The sequence below is a fragment of the Cotesia glomerata genome, linkage group LG4, assembly GCF_020080835.1.
Source record: "Cotesia glomerata isolate CgM1 linkage group LG4, MPM_Cglom_v2.3, whole genome shotgun sequence".
NCBI lineage: Eukaryota > Metazoa > Arthropoda > Insecta > Hymenoptera > Braconidae > Cotesia > Cotesia glomerata.
The window spans coordinates 23,351,370-23,376,737 of record NC_058161.1 but is presented as its reverse complement, the minus strand read 5'-3'; the positions used below and the strand labels follow the sequence as shown (position 1 = coordinate 23,376,737).

At 28.2% G+C, this 25,368-nt stretch overlaps 1 protein-coding gene across 1 annotated transcript; it reads right to left on the bottom strand.

Annotated features, from left to right (window-relative positions):
• Positions 1 to 323: 323 nt before the first annotated feature.
• Positions 324 to 22,977, bottom strand: LOC123262362 (CD9 antigen-like). Its single transcript, XM_044724529.1, has 4 exons — positions 22,745 to 22,977; positions 3,514 to 3,825; positions 3,144 to 3,407; positions 324 to 1,619 (listed from the first exon to the last, which is right to left on the bottom strand). Exons 1-4 carry the CDS (start codon positions 22,808 to 22,810, stop codon positions 1,467 to 1,469), a joined length of 795 nt encoding a protein of 264 aa, XP_044580464.1. The 5' UTR covers positions 22,811 to 22,977; the 3' UTR covers positions 324 to 1,466.
• Positions 22,978 to 25,368: the final 2,391 nt, after the last annotated feature.

The following is a 25,368-nucleotide window of genomic DNA, read 5'->3' as shown; positions in this document are numbered from 1 at the left end:
TCATTTTTTTCTCGAGTATCCTATGAAAATATAATATTTTATAATATTTTAAAGATTTTAAAAAATTAGCTCGATTGAAAAAAAAGTTAAAATGTTTAAGCCACGCCAGAAAGAAGTAAAACTTACAGCTTATTGTGTATTTATACAGATAATTAAGATTTTTTTTTTATTGACAAATAATATTGAGAATATTAAGTTAGCGGAAATAATATTAAATAGTCGATGCGACTGCGACCTTAATTTTTCACAATATTTAGAATTTGTAACTCCTGTCAGCAAGAATGTTTCAATAAATAAATTTTTAGGGGCCGCTAAATTTTTTGAAGACTCAGGTGACCTCTAAAAGTTTTAATCGTGCTGATTTTTGGTGAGAACTCTTAAAATATAAGCATATTTTCATCGGAAATTAAAAAAAAAAAAATAATCGATTTTTTTGCGTCGTCTTACGAGATATCATTTATTTTTGTGTTACAAAAATGTTATTGTTCACTTAAGCTTATTACAATTCAAATGTGTTGTACAAGTTATTTCACCTCTAAGATATTTCAGTTGTGTCAATTTTTCCATTAGTTATTATCAAGAGAAAAAAAAAATAATAACCTGTCATATCTTAGGTAGAAGTACTGTACATAAAATTAATCAATAAAAAAAAAATAACTTTTTTTAAGCTTAATGATATACATGTCGAAATCATACAACATAATTAAAGAAACGAAACCCTACAATCAAACACGAAATAAATATAAAAATATTAAGATAATTAATAGATTAATAAAATAAATGTATATTTTTCTTGTATAAATATTCAATTACGATTTTATAACTAAATAAGTATGGTAAAGGAAATATAAATGCATCCAAAATTTTATTTTTTTAATAGTTACCTTTTATCAGTTCATTGGGTAAATCAATTATATTTTTTTACCCTTAATAAAAATTATTGATAAATACAGTTAAGTTTAAAAGAAAAATTTTTATCAAATAATATGAGATTCCAAATTATTATAATTATTTTTCTCATTTGTTTGTAAATATCTTTGTTGATTTATTGGCAAGTTTGTGCGAAAACTTGACTTACTCATATCAATATTTCTTATTTAATCTCAAAAGGAATGCAACTCTCGAGACAACAATCATTAACAAAATGTAAATCTTTGAATCTTTGGTAAAAAAATCAACACATTCAATATAATTCTTATTTCTCTGTTTTTTTTTTTTTTTTTTTTTTCATAAATTTAATTTCATCTCAGCATTCAAAATTTTAATTAATTTTTACTACTATATTAAACACACACAAATATTCAAATAAATGTTACAAAATGTAGCTTTTAAGATAAAATATACCCGAAGATTATTTTAAAAATGTCTTGTAAAAAAAATCATTTGTAATGTATTGAGTATTAATGGCACGTAAGAGACATAGATTTATGAATGATTATTTATCATGTTTATAACATTTCATATTCTTAAGCTTTGTATCGATCTGATGAACCGATAGCGCAACAAAGAATAAGCGAAAATATCACACCGATTAATTCAACAACACAAAGTACTATTATTACTATAAGAACAATGTAGCCTTGACTGCTGAGAACGTTTCTTAGCTTATTGACGCAACCCTGAAAAACAAAAATAATTTAGTAAGTGAAAAATATAAATTATTAATATCTGTTAAATTACTTTACGTTTAAAAAATGCATATCTATAAATTAAGAAGACTATTTTGTTGCCTAAAAGAACTGAGAGTTGAAGATCATAAATTATATCTTCAAAATGTTTATAAATAAGTCCGGAAAAACCGTTTAATGGCTCGATTTAAACAAATACAGCGTTTATTGGGAGTACCTTTAGCTGAAAAAATTTCTGAGAACAGTAGCTACCCTATATAGATATTAGCAACGGTACGATCGATTTACCAAAGAGAGGGAAAAATTGACTTTTTTTGACAGCAAATTTATTTTAGTCTCGAATACTGCCCTTAAATTTTCTGTGTGGTTATTGATTGCTGAGATAGTAGTCGTTGAAGACTAAATTATCCACCATTCAAAGTCGGATATACCAACGAGAAATTAATGTAAAAAAAAAAAAAAATGAATGAAATTGGATAAGCAGGTTAGCTAATTCATACAGTGCAAGGAAAATAAATATCGCGCTGATAACTATCCAGTGGATCGTGAACGTAGTAGTAGTATCGGGATGAGTACAAAACAATTTCATTATTTTCATGAAACTTCAAATCTTTGTGGATTACCACGATTCAAGTGTATTGTGAATTTGTCAATGCATATTATATATATAGTGTGTTGGTAGTGTTGATAAGGAAATGTTTCTCTGCTACGATGAAACGTATCGTGATCATCAGCATACACGTCTGCTGCGTCACCACTCATAACTAAGTTCTTAAGTTACTCGTGAATGTTTATATTTTGATAAAACAATATTTATTTATAATTTTAATTTATATTAACAGTATAATAATATTACTAGTGAAAATTTCAAAGCTAAAACAAAATGGAATTAATTTTTTGTAGAGCTCCCATACGTAAAATTCGGACGAACGTAACATGGAATTCCGGATCCCCATGTAAATCGTGATCATCGCGATAAAATGCATTGAGCATTTACGGCATATAGAGTATAGTCACATGAGTATCATGATAATCACGATACTGTTTAGTATCATGAGCGTGATACTGTTTTCTCCGTGTGGTTTGGCTGAGAAAATTTTTCCAAACACGTGGGAATTTTTTTTGTGATGTTATTTTTAAGATATATGAGAACTGTGACTCTTAAAAATTTTTGACTGAAAAATCGAAAAATTAAAATCTTGGAACTTCAAAAATTACAGAAAACTTTCAAAAATTTTTTTACTTTGGTTATTTTTGCATAAAGTATAATTTCTATTATACTTTTGTATTAGATTTCTAAAATAAAAGTTTAATCGTTAAGAGTATGATTAAAATTTTTTTAAACTATGATCTAATTCTATAACGTGAATATAACAAGATTCTGTTTGTAATACAAAGAATAATGCCACGCATATAACTTTTTTCTTTATGTATAAGATGTTCCAAAGGCTTAACAAACTCTTCATTTGATTAATTTTTAGAAGTTATTTATATATTGTTTTCATAATTACTTACCTTGGAGTAAATTTCTGATGGTACAAAGCCTCCAACTTTGATTTTTCGTGCAGTATTGCAAAGATTGGTATCTTTGACTTTGCAGCAAGATTCAGGAACTATGTAATCATTCTTTGGACTAGATACAGTAAGACTTATTGGACCATTAGAGCTTCCATATTTAGAGCTGGCCCAATCATTAGGTCCACTTGCTCCGCAGCATTGTAAATTTTCTTGAATAGAATCGACAGTTTGAGTACGGTGATCTATTTGTCCATATTCATCCTAAATATTAATGTTTTTATAAGTGTTAAAACTGTAATTTATTGAATTAACAATCCACCTCATCATTGGGAATAAATTTTTGAATAACTTCTATATTTTTACTCACTTTAACAGTATTCATGAAAGAAGCCTGGACTAAAGGTTCAATACCATCTCGATTAGTATACAGCCAAGCTCCAGCTGCGATCTGAGCAACTATGACCACAAGCAGGCAGCTGAAGAAGCCAACAAGCATGCATTGTGATTCACGGAAAGCTCCGCAACATCCCAAAAATGCGACGATCAGCAAAAGAGCACCCGCTGCAAGGGTGATGTACAATCCAGCATAATAATTATGCTGTTCTTGAGTTAATGATAAAATAAAGGTTTGGTCCACAAGCATCCATGTTCCAAAGACGACTGCAGTTAGACCAAGAACCTAAAATTTTATTTGAAAAACAGTCAATAATTGTACAAAGAACGCCATTAATTTTTACTGAAATAGTTTTGTTAATTTGATATAGAAAATAAAAAAATTTCTTTTTACTGATTCTCTGTTGCTCTTTCAAAAATTCAGTAAAATAATTTGCCTTACAATAGTTTTCTAATACTCTAAACTTTATTAAATTCTGGACAATAATTTTAAGGCCGAGAATACTTTCTACAAGTCAACAATATTTAGTATCTATGAGATGTTTTTAAAAAGATTCTCTTTTAAATTAAAAAATTAAAATGATTTATTAATATCAAACGTCAATAAAACATTTTAAGAAGTTAAGAAAAATGATAATTAGCGTTTTTTTTACTCTGTTTTAAGGTGACCAACTTTACAAAATTGATTTTTTTGCATGTTCTTAATCCTTATACTTTTAAAAATTACCCCAAAAATATTTTTCAAAAAATTCGAATTCTAACATAGTAAAATTGGTAACATAGTTTTTCTCGAAACTACCTTTTTCTAATGGCGGACAGTTCATATATCCCAAACTACTATACCAATTTTAATATTTTTGGTCTTGTTTTGTTCGTTCAATATCTGTTAACAGATGTTCATTATTATAAACGAACAGACGAATAGCTTCACTTAAATTGAATATAATTTATTATTATAATCAATTCAACCAATTCTCTTGCTAAAAAGTACATTGTTGGAAGTTTTTAAAAACATATACATTCTTGTGTCAAAAACATAAATTCTTACAAGTATTTTTTTTTTTTTTTTCAGTGTACAATAACTACTTCTATAAATAGCTACCAATTAAATTTTTACAACAATTGATGTGAAACATCCCAAGCTTATTTTACAATAAGATGATTTTTTAAATTATTTTATCCTCCATTTAAACATTAGAGCTAATTTTAATAGTATTGAATCAGCGAACTTTCTATTGCTGTAGAACAAAATCTCAATAGATAAAAATTATTTTTTACTTTTTAGTTTAATTGGATATTAAAAGGTATTATTTAATTCTTTTAAATAATAATTTTTGCTATTTTAATTATTCCTTAGCAAAAGGGTTTATCATCGTTGAATTGTAATATTGTTGCATATTGTGTATAATGTAATTAAAAGTAAGATCAATTAATGTTTATAAAAATTTCTATCTGTCTACTTAAACTACCAACATTTCCGCTATCAAACACACCTTTCTTTCAATCTCAATTACATTTCACAGCTGACTGATCAGACATTTGCAAAGACCAGAGGTCAAACCTATCTTTTTAAAAATTTAAAGTTTAAAATGAATTCATACTTAATTTTGAACAGGAATTGCTCATACAAGAAATGAAAATATTTTTTATCTTTTAATAACTGCAGTATTAACTAGGATTTGTGGTTAAATGAGACTAAGTCTACGTTTAAATATAAATACAGCTGTAAATGTTAATTTTGCCTGAAAGACGTAGGCCGACATTTTTATAGAGCAAGTCCAGGTGGAGGATATTTCCTAGTTGAACAAAATTAAATGATAAAACTTGCTTTGAGTCAAACTATATAAATAGATAAAAATGTGATTCATTTTTAACGCGCGAGAAACTATAAAAAAGAAAATAATAAAATACAGACTTATTTTAGATCATGATCCATGATCTATGCATTTTACATTACATCATACACAGTATGTTCATATATTCATAGGATAATACTCGAGTGACTTTAAAATAAAATTAAAAGTTCAACATCGGTTAAATAGTCAAGTGTTATGAAAATTCTGAGATTTTTTTTTTTTTTTTTTTTTTTTACAATAAACTCAGCAAGCATAGAGCCAAATAATAAAGTCTTTAGAAATAAAACAAAAAAGGCACTATAAAAGAGGTCTAACGATAGTTTTACAAGTAAGATATTTTTTTTTTTAGTAGATTTCACAGAATGTAACTATTGCAATTGTTTTTATGGCGGAATTTTTAAAAAATTTTGCTACTCTAGATTTCAGCTCGTCAAATTGATTCAGAAAATACGTATTGTTCAAAAGTTAATATACACGGAAAGAAAATTAAAGGAGTTTTTACTATTTTACTATTATGAGTTTTACTTGTATACCGTTTTCTGGTTTTTACAAGGTTACTTTCCGCTCTATATTATCAACACAATTTTTTCAACCCTTTTTTATTATCAACATATTCTCCACTCTTTTATAATCAACATGTTCTCCACTTTTTATTATCAACATGTTCTCCACTTTTTTATAATCAACATAATTTTCGCACATATAATTTTCATTCCAATGCGGCTGTGGACCGACTTGTGCTTTCTGTACTGCATTTACCCTATTCCTCACCCCTTTCTATCGGTTGTTGGAATAGTGGCGATGGGGAAACCACAGAGAAAACCTATGCCAGTACAGGTCGGCTACCGGAGCGACCCCCGACGGTTGGTGTTGTAACTATTCGAATAACCGTCGGGGCTCGAACCCTCGCCTCACGACATGATGCACGAACGAACTATGAGGATAATGACTTAGTCCGCTCGGCCATCATGCCGCTGAGTTTTTACTATTTTACTATTGTAATTTTTACTAAATAAAATTATGGCACGCCGTTTTACTATTTAATAGAAGGAAAAAAATGATCTTAAAATTAATAACTAAAAAGAAAAATGCATATTTTATGTTAAAACATAATCAAAATATAATAGATTCATTTTATGTTCATACTTAAATTTTTTAAGGAATAATTATTATGTAGGGACATAATAATAATATCAACGAATTAAAATTCTGAGTTGAGCTGATGACAAAAAGAATATTTTTATTATGTGTCATGATAATTAAAAATAAGAGTTTAATAATTATGTGAGGACATAATTTTAACTAACAATTTTTTTTATGTTGTGACATAAATTAAATTGAATCCTGTAGATTTATATTTTTAGAGTAATTATTTATAACATTTTAATTTCTTTTAATCGAAAATTTAATACAAACAAGAATTAAAATTATCCACATAATAGAAATTCGGAATTAAAATTATGTACATAATAAAAATGTTATAATTAAAATTATGTACATAATAATAATTCAGAATTAAAATTATGTACATAATCGTAATTCGGAATTAAAATTATGTAAATAACAAAAATGTTATAATTAAAATTATGTACATAATAGAAATTCAAAATTAAAATTATGTACATAATAATAATTCAGAATTAAAATTATGTACATAATAATAATTCAGAATTAAAATTATGTACATAATAATAATTTGGAATTAAAATTATGTACATAATAATAATTCAGAATTAAAATTATGTACATAATAAAAATTTCATAATTAAAATTATGTACATAATAATAATTCAGAATTAAAATTATGTACATAATAATAATTCAGAATTAAAATTATGTACATAACAGAAATTCGGAATTAAAATTATGTACATAATAAAAATTCTGAATTAAAATTATGTACATAATAAAAATTTCATAATTAAAATTATGTATATAATAATAACTCAGAATTAAAATTATGTACATAATAGTAATTCAGAATTAATATTATGTACATAATAAAAATGTTACAATTAAAATTATGTACATAATAGTAATTCAGAATTAAAATTATGTACATAATGGAAATGTTTAAATTAAAATTATGTACATAATAAAAATGTTTGAATTAAAATTATGTACATAATGGAAATGTTTGAATTAACATTATGTATTGAGATAATATTAATTGCTTAATATCATTATGTTACAAGATCATTTTTATGTATTATTATTATTTTATTTATTTTTAGGATAAAAACTTTAAATTAAATTTATGTTACTAGATAATTAAAATTCGTTATCGGTATAATTAAGTATGGTGGGACATAATAAAAATTTTTTGAATTTTAGTTATGTAGTGTCATAAATTTTTTTGAAGTATTCATTATGATTTCACTTTTTACTAAATTCTGTGAATTTTTATTATGATCAACCATAATAAAAATTTTGCAAAAATTTTTAAACTGTTTTAAATAAAATTAATCCATTTTTTTTTATGCAGATACATCATTTTAATATTTTTTATTATGCTATTTATAATGAAAAAAATATATTTTATCGTTAATCATAATTGAATTGTATTCATTATAATTATGTCACAAGATAATAAAAATGTTTTTATTTTTTCTTAAGAATAATTTCTAATCATTATAATTATGTCGCTACATAATTATAATTCGTGTTTTTTAGTACCTCTTCCTATGCATAAGCATTTAATTTTATGTCGGGACATAAAATAATTATATTTTTATTATGTCAGTACATAAAAAGAATTCACTGAAAAAATTCTTTTTCGAATTAAAAATAAATTTCTTTTTTTTATGTTCTGCAAAAATATAACCTGATTAAATAGTAAAACGGCGTGCCATATAAAATAGTAACGGTGGACTATACTTCTCATTTAGTAATTTTTACGATCTACTATTGTAAATTTTATCCAACAAATAAGACTAGCAAGAGTCTTAAAAAGTCGAATACTATAGAGCAAATTATACAATATGTGTTTGTGAACTTTACAATTCAACTATTGTAAAAATTCACAGTTGGTTTTTTTAAAAGAAATATTAGGGAGGGAGAGAGATAGAAGGTTGGACTAATTGGTACCTGTACCTGTACAGTAATCGAAAAAAGAAACCGACATTTTCGTGCTATCTGGGAATCGAACCCAGAACTCTGTGTTGGCAGCCAGAGACTCTCCCTCTACGCTATCCGAGGTAAACTAAGACCCATATCCTTTAACATTTACATAAACTCGGAGTCTAGCGCTGTGCACGGCCATCACTCACACTAATTGAGAAACATTCCAATTCAACTATTGTAAAATTTGCTATAGTTCTATTGGAAAGATACAGAGGCAGCACTGGAAATTTTCATCTCTTACTTTTTACAATAGTAATATCGGATTTTTTCATGAATAAATAGTATTTTTTCTTCTAAAATATTTGACAATTAATAGTAATAAAAGTATAGTCCAGCTTTACAATAGTTGTATCGTAAATTTTTCCAGAAATTTTTTCCCGTGTATATATACAATATTACGTGGCTAGTCACGACGGCAGCGTCTACAATTTTTATCGGACCCTAAATTTGCATGACAACCGTTACTATAGAGACGCTTATTATTGAAAGCAGTTACCATGACAAGTGACGAGAATAGGCATCGACTATTACGCGTAAAATATTTTTATTTTAAATCATTTCCGCTACTATACTATTCTCAATTAATATCGTTATGTAGATAAAATAGTATATTACACACCTGTGGCAAGAAAATGAGAAATGTCTCCAGAACACATATATATGTTGCCCGAGGCGAAGCCGAGGTCGACATATATGTGATCTGAGATATTTATTATTTTCCTGCCATAGGTTTGTATACTATTTTTCTGTCCGACAGAGGCGGAAAGCGGTAATTTCGTTTAGCGCAGCGGGCCGAAAGTTGCCACTTTCCGCCTGAGGGCAGAAAAATATTAATACATTATTTCTATCAGTACATAATGAGAAACAAGTTTCACTACTTCACGCCTTGCCTACACGAACAACTTTTGTTTTTATTTTTTTAAATTCATTCGAAATCATTTATTAATATTAATACAACGTTAAAAATATTATTTATTTTATTATTATATTTAATAATAAAAAACGGAAAAGTTACATCATTTCTTGAAATTTTATAGCCAATTACTTCCTTATATTTGATTTCGCGAAGATAATAATTTGTAATTTAATTATATCGTAAAAATATAGTAACACAATTCAAATGATTCAACATGTAATAATGAGTTCGTAATTCTGAATAATTCAAGTGGTAAGCTGATTAATGAATCGAAATTCATTAGACTCAGATAAAGTTTGAACGTGATTAAATTTATTTTTAGAGACGTACAGTGAAAGACATATATACCTCTTCTTTCTACTACATGGAGTTGGGGACAAAAAAAATATTTTATTCCCACGCGTGTGTCTGATGGATTAGTTTGAAAGTAATTTATGAATCTTTCAAGTCAAATGAGATTTAATTACAATGACACTAGATCCAACACTTTTTTATTCTGCTTACTAAGGGGTTCTCTCATGTAACATACCATTTTAAAGAAGGATACAAATGTAAAACGAAAAATTTAATAATAAGCTAGTTTGAACAATTAAAATATATTTTATACAGAATACAATTAATACACTGTGAGAAAAACGGTGTAAGCGTAGGTGATATTGGTGTTAATTTAACGACGTCACCGGTGTTAAAATTAATTTTCTATAACTGTTGAAAATACTTTATAACTTCCCGCTAAGAAAATTGAAAATTTTTGAAAATCGGGAACCCAAGCATTACAAAAAAAAATGTTGACTTATTGAAAGATTTTATTTAACAAGAAGTCAGAAATTTATAATTGTCAACTTAAATTAAACAAAACATCACCAAAAAAAATTTTCGTGCCGCTAGGGAAGTTATTGGAGGTCTATCAAGCTAGCATGGACTTGTCCATCAGGCATTGACTTATTATTCAAGAAACAAAATTTATATGAATGAATGTATTTATTTCCCAAAATAGGGGTACACAAACAGCGGACCCCCGTTCCGCTTTACAAAAATTCTTAAAATCTAGCTTAACAACTATCTTATATATATTATCATTAATTTACCTTCATCTATTAATATACCTTATCTTCTAACAACACTATTTACATTTGGCGAGAAAAAGAAACGGCTGAAGGCCCAAAGAAAAACACCGCCCACACAACACACCTATTCCTCCATGCTTCCTCTCTCATACCGTTGGACTTCCATTTCCACTGAACCTTTCTACCTTTAGCTCTGTCCTTTCCCCTCCCTTAACACTTCTCTATCTCAACTAGCCAGCCCTCTCCTTGACCATCATCCCCAAGCACCTCCTCTCTCATCTCTTGCCACCCTCTTTCTACCCCAAAACCTGTGCGTCCTTCCTAAACATGTTCCCAGGATTCTTCCTCACATCCACAATTCTCGCATCTCCTATTTTTCCTATTCTCCCAGTACCATCCGCCCTTTATTCCATCTCCTAACCTAAACTTTGCCACCCTTTTCCATCTATCCTCCGACCACCCTCTACACAGATGATATCCCGGGATTCCTTGTTTTTTGAAAAATTTATAATCTTTATTACTCCTAACTTAACTTATCTAACTTATCTAGTTTTTGCAGTTTTGACAAATGCCTCTCCAAAGTAGCCAACACGTTCATTGATGTTTTCTCAAAGCAAAATGGGCATTTTACTTTAATAAACTCCACAGCTTCTGATGATGATCCAATGTTGTATCTTAATTTGACACAAGATGGATGAAATTTGTGATGATATTGACAGCTTGCTTTAATGCAATGCGCACTGTCGGTAATCTCAGCAAGACACAGTATGCACGACATTATTACAAAGTGAACTCAGTGAAAAATAGATGGAAGCACCAAATATTAACGCACCTCAAGTCCAACCTTAAAATTCCTCCAAATTAATACAAAAATAGAAATAAACAAGTTAATCTAAAACACAGTATAGCAATTTATTAATTCGCAGATGTACAAAAAATTACTGAACACAAAATTAAAAAATTTAATAGTCTATACTGAAATTTAAACACAACAAAGCATGTGTAAATCAGAGCGAAAGAATAACGCGTCCACACTACTCCGTATACTATACTATACTCCTAGATTCTAGAACCCGATTCCATCGCTTCTTCTCTTGTCTCCTTCTTTCTAAACTAACCATTTCATCTCCTCTCATTAATCCTTTTTCCCATTTCCTTTCTATATCTTTCATCTCCCACCTTCTAGTTTCAAAAAATTTTTTCCTCTCTGCTTCCCAGCCCTCTAATCCTCTTCCCCGCGTTTATCCTTTTTCTCATTTCCATTTTACACCTCCATGGTACACGGAAAAAAAAATTTCGTTCTGGTAACGTAACTGTAGAGTTACCACAACTATACACAGTTTACTGTTCGTTGTAGAGTTACAGTAACAAAATGTTATTTAGTTCTGATAACTCAATGTTGTTGAGCTTTCATATCAGAGCTCTACGGGATTGTTCTCAGAGCCAAACGGTATAGTTGGGAGAGCTCTACGTTGCGCAGTAGTGGAGTGCGCTGACATATTTCATAACCTTCTAAAATGCCAAACATAATTATTTTGTTACTAATCTATATTATTAAAAATATATGAGGACAATTAAGTTCCCAATTTATTTATTTAAGGAAATAGGTTTTTTTTTGTCAAATTGAATTTCGTTAAAACAGTTTTGTATTTATGGTTTTTCAAGGTTCATTTGCAGTGACTGTTAATTTAATTTATTAGTTGAATATATTGTGATAAGTGATAAGTTATCGGAATACATTAAAAAGACCCCATTTAACACAAAATAAAATTTGTTTTCGTTTATTTATCTTTTCTCGTGCATATACGGTAGTGATTTTATGTCCAATATTTATTGATATAATTAAGAAAATAAGATAATTTTGTGACGACCATATTTTTATTTTACAAAAAATTTTTATTTGTAATATAAGTTCTATTATTATTTTATCCACAGATTCGGTAGAATCTGGCGCCAAGTTCCGTTCAAATCCGTTGTAAACGGAGCGTCAGACTACCGAGTGTGTTTACTGTAAGCAGAACGGTATTTCTAGGTTGCAAAACTTTATTTAATTCTACGGTACTTCTCGTTCCTAAATTTTAAATTATAACAGTAATTCATACTTTATTTTACTGATATTGATTAATTATATTCAATTATAACAATTAATCTACTTGAAATTATTAAATTTTATCTGCACAAACTATAGCAACCTCAAAAATTTCGATCCTGACTTTTTTTCGATGTAAAAAGTGACATGCCACAGACTAAATAATTCGAGAATGCATGATAATCCTTCAATAGATGGGAAACTACAGTTAAAAAAATACATTTTACAGCTTGCATCCACACCCGCCAGGGTGCGCTGGAATTATTTTTACATAAACTGTAGCTTCAAGGGGATCGTTTGCTATAAAAAATGCAGCCAACGCGAGATTTAAGTTGGTACCAATTGTAAATTTTTATTATAATTACAAAAAAAACTAAAATCCGAACAAAAACAGTTTCACTGTAAAAAAATCGCGACAAGTCCACGTTCATAAGACTATTAAGAAAAAAAAATTTTTTTTTTTTCTTTACAAAAAGATATAAAATAAAAAAATCCAAGTAACCGATATGATTGTATATGATTTTCGGAAATTAAAAAAAATTTTGTTGTAAATTTAAAAGTTAAAAAAAAAATTTTAGAACGTACTTGGTGTGCGTCATTGTGTATTTCAATTTTTTTTAAAGTTCTAGTAAATAGATTTTACAAATTTTATTAAAAGTAAAATATTTTGCAACCACGCACACTAAATACGTTCCAAAACTTTTTTTTTAATTTTTAAATTTACAATAAAATTTTTTTTAATTTCCGAAAATCATATACAATCATGTCGGTTACTTGGATTTTTTTATTTTATATCTTTTTGTAAAGAAAAAAAAAATTTTTTTTTCCTTAATAGTCTCATGAACGTGGACTTGGCGCGATTTTTTTACAGTGAAACTGTTTTTGTTCGGATTTCTATTATAATAATATTCTTATTTGCCATATACAATTATCGTTGGCTATATAAATTCATTCTGCCGCATGTATTTATTAAATTATCAATGCTAAATCGTAAAAAAAAAATTATTAAGCAGACTTCCAAAAATTTGTTATAGTCTCAGAACAATCCTGTAGAGTTCTGAGAGGTAAATAACGTTTAGCTATCAGAGCTCAACGATGTAGAGTTGCAGGAGCTAAACAGTATTTTTACTATAAGAATACGTTAACCTACTGGAACTTTTTACAACTAACTAACTACTATAGAGTTCCTATAGCAAAATGTTTTTCTCCGTGTAGCAGCCCCCCTCCCCCTTCTTCTATTCTTTTTTCATAACTTCATGCTCTCAACCCTGCCCTACCTTCCAGTAAATCCCTTTGCAGCTCTTCCCTCACCAGATATCCTGCTACTCTCCTTGACACCCCCAGGACCCACCTTAAGTACCTTTCCTCTAGTATCTCCATCTCTTCCCTGCCCTTCCATCCCCAAATCTCTACTCCGTAGCTAATCACCGACCATATTAATTTATCAAATAACCACAGCCTTCTGCCCCAATCTTTTCCAAACTTCCTCTTTCCTATTCCCCAAACTTGTCCCATAATCTTAGCACCTTTCTTGACTCTTTCTTTCACATGCTCTCCTTGATCTCCATTGGCCTTTATCACATACCCCAGATATATATATATATATATATATATATATATATATATATATTTATTCACCTCTTCAATTTCTTCGCCTTGCCACATCCATGTCGTCACTTTCTTTCTCTTCCCTCCCTTCCTGCACCTCATAACTTTTGTCTTTTTCACGTTCACTTCCAATCCCTTCTTCTCCACGTACCTCTCCAGAGTTCTAATCATTCCTCTCATTTCGTCCTCGTCTTTCGCCAGCAGAGCAACATCATCTGCGTAAGCCAGTGAGTATACCTTCTTGCCCCCCATCAACTCTACCCCTCCCCATCTTCCTTTTTCCAGCTCTTCATCCAGGTCCGCCATAAACAGTACAAAAAGCAGCGGACTCAGCGGACATCCCTGTCTCACACCTTTCTCCGTCCAAAATTTTCTTCCGCTATCCTTTCCAACTCTGACTTTTCCCCATGTCTCCTTTAATACCTCTTCACATCTCTTCACTAACCTTTCCCTAACTCCTCTCTTCCTCAGCGCTCTACACAACTTCCCCCTGTCCACCGAGTCAAACGCTGCTTTAAAATCCACGTAAAGAACTATCGTTTTGCCTTTCTTTTTTGCTATTTCTCTATTGATCAGATAGTTCAATACGTAGATATTATCCATCGTCCCCCTTCCTCTTCTGAATCCAGCCTGACTCTCTGGTAGAAGCCCCATTTTCTCAACATCTATCTCTATCCTCATCCTTTTTTCTAGTATTCCCACGTATATATCTATAATACTCATCCAGCACCTTGAAGTTTGAAATGTGAATGCACGTTTGAATGGAAACATACAGAGATTACTGTCCCTATGAACCCCCGGCATGTAGACTGTAAACTGCTAACATCTCCTTCCCTAAGCTATAAAGAAGCCCTATGGCATAAGAGCTCTGGGGCTGAGCGGTCGCAGTCCTGGGGAAGGCAGTGGACCAGTCTAATGCCGCGGGGATGGCAATCTCTCTGTGGTTCCTTAGTAATAATTATAAGCAACAAAATTTATTTGTGGTGCTAAATTTGTTGCTTTTTTGTTGCTAATTAGTTGCTCTATTTAGAATATTGTTGCCTGTTTAGATTCCGAGAAATCAATAATAATGACCGTCCAAAATGGGCTCTGCCACTGCTAGCTTGATATGCCTAGTTATTGGTTTTACTCCGTTTTTCGGTTTGTGTGTGTGTGTGTGTGTGTGTGTGTATGTGTATGTGAACCTCTCATAACTTTTGAACGGCTTGACCGATTTGATCGCGATTGGTGCCATTTGAAAGGGCTTGATTAAACTTAAATTTTCGGACAATTTAGAAAAATTCTAACCCGTAAATTTTGAGAAATCTCAAAAAAACTACGAAAAAAAATGTTTTCAAATGTGGTTATTTTTAAATAATTTTTAAACGGCTTTACCGACCGATTCCGAAAACTAATTAGCTCTTAATTAAGTTAACACATTAATTAAGTTAACATAAAAAAACCTAGTCAATTGCCGGTCGATCGGTCAAAATCGGTTGATTCGTTCGTGATTTATCGTTGACGAAAGAAATCGAAAAAAAAGTGATTTTTTAGAATTCTTCCGAAATTTTTGATCTGATTAACTTGTATTTAAAAGTAAATCATAGGATTCAAAAAACTGCGTCGAATGCTGCCAACCGGGTGAAAATCGGTTTATTCATTCAAAAGTAATTGCAGTTTAAAAATTTAAAGAATAGTGTTTTATTAAACTCCTATCAGACTTTTGAGCTAGAAGAGCTCAAAATAACACATTGATTATATTTTTGATGAGCTCGAATAGCTTTGTCACAAATATATGTATACCGATAAAAAAAACTAAAGAGTATCAAGAATGAGTAAGATAAGAAGCTCGTAACATATACTCTCTGCGCGTCGAAATCGGCTGGTGAGCTTGATGGTGTAAAGAAATATGTCGGTACCCAAAAGGCACAAAAATTTTTTTGCTAATATTTTGTTGAATTTAAGTTGACAATTATTAATTTTTGATTTCTTGTTGAGTAAAATTTTCCAAAAAGTCAATATTTTTTTTATGTTTAGAGATATGTATTTTTTTCAATTTAATATATATATTTTTTTTCACTTACGTAATTTTTTTCTAATAACAAGAAATATTTTGTGGTTTTTAAGATCCAATTCTTTAATTATTAATTATAAATTCATGTGGCATGATTGAATTGATGGCCATAAAAAAGGTTAGTTATAATATAAAGTTTTAATTGTCATTCATGGTTTGAAAATTAACCATTTTTGATAGATGAGATAAATATTTACGTACTTTGACTCATTGTTAATTTAATCTAGTAATTCAATTTTAATATCAGAGGGTTGTATAATGCATTGATATCATGAAATTATCCGAATTACCGAGAGTATTTATTGTTCATAAATTTAATTTTTGTACATGAAATTTTTGCTGATTGGCCATTATTTAGATTCTTTTTCCTCTAAAAAATTTTTAATTAATAGCAAGATAGTTAGCTTTGTCATTATATATTTTATAATTTCTGTTTTTTAGTATGATATTACTTATTATAAATTCATTAACATATCAAATTTACATGATAAGATTACTTAACAACTTTACAAATTCATTTTGATTGATACTTGTTTTGATTGAGACTTTGTTGACTAGACTGTCGGTTATAATCTGATGAGGTAACTTGCACTTGAGCCAAAGATTTTGATTATTTGATTTACATGCGTCTTTTAAGATGTTATATGTTGATTTAGTTTATAATATAACATAAAAATACAATATAACATAAAAATTATCGATATCTTCGTAAATTATTTGACCTAATTTAGGAATATTAAATGTTTCATGTAATTTATTTGTAGATGTTCCTGGTTTTAAATTTCATATCATGCAAAAGACACTTGTGTTGCATTACTTCAAGTTGATTAAAATTTATTTTGCTCCTTAATTGGCAAGTATATAATAGTAACGGCCTTGTATACATTTTGTATATAATTGCTTTATTATTCATAGAGATTTTACTGTGAAGACGAAGAAGAAAATATAACATCAGTATCGCTGTATTAGCTTTGTTTATTGAATTTGCGATATACTGATTGAAATTCAATCAAGTTTATATAACAAGACCTGAATATTTTGGTTTATCTATTAAATTTAAGGTTTACTTATCCATCTAAAAGAAAATGCTATTCGGCCTCACCCGAAATGGAAGGTAGATTTCATGTGATATGAGATTTTCTTTATTTATGTTATTTAATTTGTTGAATAACAAATGTTTATGTAATTTCTAAATTTTCAATCCGCTATAACTTTTAAACGAGTTAACCGATTATCACGTAGTTGACAACAGTCGATGCAATTTTTTTGAATTTTATGATGAATTTCAAACCGTGAATTGATCAGATAAAAAATTTCGGAATTTGTTTGAAAAAAAAAACGCTTTTTTCGATTTTTTTCGTCAACGATATCTCACAAACGAATCAAGCGATTTTGACCGGTCCGGCGGCGATCGATGTAGTTTTTTGATGTTAAGAGCTGATTAGTTTTTGAAATCGGTCGGTAAAGCTGTTTAAAAGTCATTCTAAAAAAATGTCATTTGAAAAAAAGTTTTCATTATTTTAAAATTTTTGAATGGCCTATAAAATTCTGTCAGTCAAAAGTTATTCACGGTTAAAGTTACAAAACTTGAAATTTACAAAATTTTGAAAATTTTAAATGGCCGCCATTTCTAAACTAATTGACCGATTTTGCTCATCTTCGAACTCGACCTCGGTAATTACCCTAAGAATATGTGTACCAAGTTTCATCAACATCGGTTGAACACTTTTCGAGATATCCTGATGACAAGGCTGGTTATATTATATATATATATATACACAGAAAGAATGGTTCACTTGAACCAAGAAAATATTTTTCTTGCTAGTTATTTTCTTGGGCGAAAAAAAAATTTTTTTTTGACACAAGAAATTTCACTTATCTCAACAAAATTCATTCTCTTGCTTCAAGAAATACGTATCTTGATCCAAGACAATTTATTTGAATCAAGAACATTTTCTTGTTTTGAGAAAATTTTTCTCTTGCTCCAAAAAATTAAGTTCTTGACAGAAGTAAATTTTCTTGTCTTGAGAAAATTTTTCTCTTGCTCCAAAAAATTAAATATCTCGATAATAAATTTTCATTAATATTTTTATTGACAAACATGTCAAATGGGAAGATCAAATAATATTGAACTATTTTCTTTCATTCAATATGTATAATTGCGTGCTAAAATAATCTAAAATGGGTATCAAATATTCAAGAGAAAAATTTTCTCAAGGTGAGAAAATTTTTTTTTCAGCTGAAGTAGGTGGCGCTGCTTCCCTGAAGTATCTAAAAATCTTGATCCAATATAAAAATTGATTGTATCAAGTATTTATGATAATTTGAATTAAGAAAAATTACTTCCACCAAGAATAGAATTTCAAGAAAAATTTTTACTTCGGCCAAGACAACTTCGGTCTTCCTTCGGGCACCCGGAAATTTACTTGAGCCAAGAATTTTATTCTCCAGTCAAGAAATTTTTTTTTCTGTGTATATAAATTTTTTAACCAATGGTATTTTTGGAACCTACTCGACTAATTATAACATGTGATAGCAAAATCAGGTGAAACTTTCACCTTGAGGACTAATGCAATAGTTAGATTTCTAAAGAAATCTACCTAAAAAAGAATTTTTGAACTCATGAATTTGTTGAAATGAACCATTTAAATTGGTTAATTTTTTTAAATACAAATATCAATATTTATTTTCATTATGCAATATTTGCCTTTATTAATCATAGATAAACAAACGACTAGTTTTATTCGAATTAAGTAAAAATTATTTTGATAAATTTGATCAATTCTTCAGGCAAGAAAATATATTCTCGCGATAATTATTAGAAATGTCTGTTCTTGTGTCATACACAAAATAAAATTTTTTTAAAGTATTATTTTATTTTTTCAGTATACAATATTTTAGAAATTTATGTTTAAAAAATTTGAATAAAAAATTGGACAAATTATATTATCTTGATTTATAAACTAAGAAAAAAAATTGAAAGGCAAAATTTTTTGAATAAAATAAAAAATTATTGATAAGGTAAATTAAGTATATATATTTTTTTTTCAGAACCGAAAAATCAGGTTCACCGTAAAAAATTACGATCATCACTGTTATAACAGGTTTTATTATACAAAAACAAAAAATTCATTTTTTGACGGTTCTATAAATTTTTTTTAAATCTTTAGTGAATTCAAAAAATTTATTAAGAGAGACGACTTTGAATAAAACTTTTAAAATACGATAAACTAACATATTTTCAGAGGAGACTAGTAAAAAAAAGTCGATTTTTTACGCCACCCTAGTATACATAAATGAATGTGCGTGTGTATTGAGTACGAACTATATGTAGATAATTTATTTTTGAATATTTATGTGTGACCAGGTGTTCTTTCAATATTAGTCATACACTACACCTCATTCAATAATACTCACGGGTATAATTTTATTAAATTACAAATTTGTACAGGAAAATTAAATTTTAATAATATGATAATAATTTTTGTTAGTAGTGAGTTGTGAGGGAAAACTCTCTATTGAAATTTTTAAATAGAATAGCGTAAACATTAAAAATAAACTTATGAATCATTTATTATAATAGATTATTCAAGTTACGCTGACCAGCGCAGTTGTATAAACTTATATTTGACACAACTGTATTTTTGATAATAATGAAAAGAACAATATATTCAACTGGAATTTTTTTCTTTATTTTAACTTTCGAAGAAACAATTTTGGATTTTTTCCAAAAACTGAATTCTAAGAAAAAATAGATAAAATATTTCCGAAAATTTTTCTTCATAATTTACTATTTAGTGTTCAGCAGAAATAGAATTTTTTCTAATATAACGACAAAGTCATTAATGAAAATTATTTTGAAGTAAGGGTCCTCAATATTTTAACCCATTAAATAATATTTAAAATTTATTGAGTCATAAATATTTTTATCTTTCCGCAACAAACATTAATGATTTCCAAAAATTGGGAAATTATGGAGTGACTTGACCCTGATTTTCGAAAAACGCGCTTTTATCAGATTTTCACGTTGAAAGATTTAGAGGAAGCGACTCTGATTATTTCTACAATATTGTTGATATTTGCATGCATATATGCACATCCGAGCAGCATTTGTGTGATTGTGTCTAAATCTCTCATAACTTTTGAATGGTTTGATCGATCGAATCGCAGTTTTCGAAGAATAAAATTAAAAAAAATTTTTATTAAGTTCTTGATAGAACATTTCTTTAGCAACAAGTTATCTTTTTGTGGTTAAAAAACCGCGTCAATATCTTAGAGCACACCAATTGTTCATTAGACCTTCTGGAATACAACCGAAACATTAGCATCAGTGCCCTGCTGGTATCCATCATCGCAAATATGAGTAGCTTAGTATCAAATATTATGTATAATTATAATGTCTTAATTATCTTATACTAGCATTTACCCGCTGCTTCGCTCGCGTTAAAATCCTTTGATAAATATCAAAGATCATTACATTCCAATAGAACTGAATCAATGTGATTCAAATTTTTTGACAAACAATTTTTTTATCTTTCGTAAAAAATAAATTTTTTTCTTTAAAAACAAGTATCCTATGTTACTTCTAATACTTCCAAGAATATGTGTACAAAGTTTCATGATGATCGGTTAAGTAGTTTTTGCGTGAAAGCGTAACAAAAAAACTTACATTCACATTTATAATATTAGTAGGGATGAGCAATCTATAAATTATTGTTCAGCTTCTTAGCCCTTCGACACTATGTTAAATTACTTTATCAATTGCTATTTTTACATAACTTATATACGTTTGTCACATTTACTATTTATAATTGTATAATTTAACATTCATTGTAATATAACACACTGCATCGCATCTTTATATATTTATTGTTCTATATATACAGTAATATCGTAAGCTGTGTACATACATTATTTTGGAGACCTTGTCATAGGCCAGTTAGCTTTTGAATTGTGTAAAAGGAAATAAAGATAACAATATAAATAAAATGCAGCAAACCGCAATTAAAAATTTTTAAAGTCTTTTACCCATTACAACTTATAGAATTTTAAGCTTGAAAATCTATAAAAGATGTATTTTTATGCTCGACGCTTGAAACTTCGTAATAGGCAAATTTTCAAGGTCGAATATTGCGAGGTTTCAAGGATGGCCTGCAAGGTCACAATGAGTTGTTGGATATTTTTGCCCTCCGGGCGGAAAGGTGGCAACTTTCGTCCTGCTGCGCTAAACTAAGTTGCCGCTTTCCGCCTTCGTCGGACAAAAATAGTATACACTCCTCGGGAAGTAAATAAGAAAGCCTCAGATCACATGTTTGTTGACCTCGGCTTCGCCTCGGCCAACAATTACATGTGATCTGAGACATTTCTACTTTACTTCCCTAGGTGTGTAATATACTATTTTAAATGCTAATTAAAAAAAAAAACAACAATCTTTTTTTTCGACTATTTACTAATTTTCTGAATAAATTGCTATTATGTATTTTTTTTCTAGTTAGTTAGTTATTCATTTTCATAAAATTTAGTAATACATTTTTTTAATTACTAATTTTTATTCAATTTAAAAAACTGAATAGTAAGAATAACAAATTTTTCTATCCAACTAAGTTCTGAAAAAATTCAAAAACTATAAGAGAAAAGCTAACTTTATATTAGTATTATAACAATTGATTCTATGGATGTAAATAATCATTTTAATACGCGAATTGAAATAAAATATTAGTAAATATTCTATAAACCTATTTAGCACTTTATACAGAAAGTGAATTTGCTACATTTTGTCTTATTTTTTTGTTACATATGTATATAACAAACTATGTTGTCATATATCCACAAAATAGAGAGTGTACAAAACTTCATCCAACATACGATATAATATAACTAAATTTAGTCACATTGAATATTTTAATTATGTGTACACTCAGTAAGTATGTATGTATAGGATGGAGCGCAGTTGGTTAGTAGAAGGTCGAAATATTATAGGAGAAGACGAGCAAAAGAAATGGAAAAAAGTTTAGAGAGAGATCGACTTCTTGTACAACAACCCCAGATGCAATCAATAAAGCTATTTTGTTCTAGAAATACGTCACAAATTTTTTTTGAAATCAACAAAATTTACTAGATTTACTAGATTGCTTTTTAAAAGACATTTCTACAACTTATTTACGTTCAAGCTTAATCAACAATTTAATTATTTATTGCGTGTAATTAAATAGATAGAAAAAAAAATTTCAGATAAAACGGGAAATATATTTATAATCGACAAGAAGAAAATATCAGAAGTTCAAAAGAAGTAATTAATGTGAAGATTAAACAAAACAAACATCCATTAAATTACAACTAATTTTTTTTTCTTTGGAAAATGAAATTTTTAACATAATTAATTTAAACAATTGTCTTTTAAAATTATTAAAATGTTTAATTCTTCACAAAAAGAAGACTCCGTTCGTACTGATGAAAAATAATTTAAAAATTATATTAATTATAATAAACTTACCCAAAATATAAGGTTGACAAATACAAGAGTGTATTTCATAACACCATAACAATGAGAAAGAACCATAGTTGTGAAAACTTTTTATTTTATTTTTGTATATTAAGTAATAGTTGTTATTAACGTTGAACACTTGTTTTTAATATCTGTTTATTTCATATCAATATGAGTTAATACGAAAAAAAACATCAAAAATATTTAAATAATATTACCAGAAGAAATTTTTTAAATTAAAAATTCAAACATTAGTATTTGAAAATAATTATTGATGTAAATAAATTACAATTATTAGTATTTTTTTACTTTTTATTTTTTTTTTTTAAATAATTAAATACAATCACTAGATAGACGCTTATTTACGCCAAGCACCACTAAACACTGAGCATAATTTAACTTGATTTAACTGAAAGGCTGCTCATGAGGCAATAAGATAACTGAAAGATCGAATTTTGTCAACCTGGTGGGCAATTCTAATACCAACATCATTATAGTGTTAAACTGATGTTACTAAATTTGTGAACTGGTAAATTTGTTTCATTTACTGATAATAGAGCGCTCTCTCTTGACAAAGCTATAAAAAAATTGATGGCGCCAATTTAAAAAAAAGAAAAAAAATAAAGTACGATACATTTAACTATTGTCATATAATACAATTTTAACTTTAGAGTCTAGATACATAGAGTATTGATATAACAATTGTATACGTTTCTACACAAGGTTTTCAATTAAACAATCAAACAAAATTAAGATTTATAAAGAATATAAAATATTCATAAAGTTAAAACAAAGTTTACTCAAGTTTATCAAAACGGTTTGTAAGCGTAAAATTCATTTTTTTTTAAACCTCTCGCAATGAGAATGGATAATTTCAAATATTTAACTATTTCTAGGATGTCGTCCTATTGTCTTTTGCGTGTATGTGTGGGTACGTCTAAATCAGTTGATTCGTTCGGGAAATATCATCAACAAAAAATTTGAAAAAGAGTTTTTTCTTGGAATTATTTCCTAAGTTTCTTAACGGATCGTTCCCTTGGTAATGAGCTATCTTTTTGTGCTTAAAAAAACTGCGTCGGATACTATTGCATGGCGCATCAAAATCCGTTAATTCGTTGGGAGATATCGCAATTCAAAATTTAAAAAAATAAGTATTTTACCAATGCAGCTTATAGATTTTTGAGCTCGGAAATACATATAACTTAAATTAGTAAGCTCCAGGAACTCAAAACTTGATAATAAGCAAATTTTCGGACTTTTGAACTTGAAAATAGCAGGAAGCATATGGGGAATGGCCTGTTGTAGAATCAATCGTTCTTCAAATTTTTTTTTTTTCTAATCAAAAAAATTTAACAAATATTAGATACATACTTAAAGTAAATTTATCAATTATTAATTTTAAAACAATGAGTGTAAATAAATTGTACATAAAATTTAATTTAAGCTGCATCTAACATTTTAATTTAAACAGCACCGTAACTTTTTGTTTAAATTTTTATTTTATAAATCTATTTTGAAAATATTAAAAATAGTTTAAATGATCAATAATAAATAAATATGTTTTATGTAATTAACACATTGTGGTAGTCAGTAATTGGTTTATCTGGGTGGATTAACTTGAACAGTTGAAATTATAATTATTAACTTTAAAAAACTACCATCAAAAAACATGAATTCGATTAGTTAAAAAATCTATATGTAAGACAATGTTAAAATAAAATTAAATAATATCTATTTCAAATGTTAACTAAATATCAAAGAATGATTTCCTGTCGGCATTCAATTATATCGTAATTTCAAAAAAATTCAACCTTCAATCATCAAACTGAAATCAATAACTTCCCAAATGTCAGAAAATTATACATTTTACTAGCAGAAAGTTAAGAATTTGAAGATATGAATGACTTTTATAACATAACATTCATATTTTATATATTAGATTTATGAAGCACACAAGTTGAATAAGAAACAAGAAGTTTAGCGAGATACCTGTTTGGAATAAAGTTTTTTTTTCCGCTATATTTTAATTATACAATAACAAGCACAGTCAAATAAATTAACAAAAGTTGAAAAATTCATGGTAACCGTTGCTACGGAGTGTCCCCATCCCCCATTTCCAAATGTGCGATAACGAACTTAGTACAAAAGAAAAAAAGAGATATTTTTATTTAAGTTAAGTTAAGGGAAATTAGCTACGCACATAGTTCTAAAGATGTATTTTCTCATAGCTATATTTACATAGAATTTTTATAAAATTTTTTTCAAAATATCTTTCAAAAAAGAGATTCTTCAGAAAATTTGTGTTTTTTATTCAAAAATACTCAGTTAAAACAATCCATTCATATAAATACGGAGATTCGTAACATTCCAAATCGGAAGCTTAATAGAAATATAAAATTATACTAAACATTTATGAAAGAATACTTTCTATAGATAAAAATTTATGTGGGAAGCTATCGGCACTGAGTTTTTTACTCAGAGAATCTCTATAAATAATTGCATACTTTTATATTTTTCAATATGGAAAAAGGAAATAACCTTCCCCATTCACTCTCATGCAAAATTATAATTTTCACAATTTTTCCATCTAAATTGTCGAAAGCAACAACTAAATGTCCGGATTTTTACAAAAA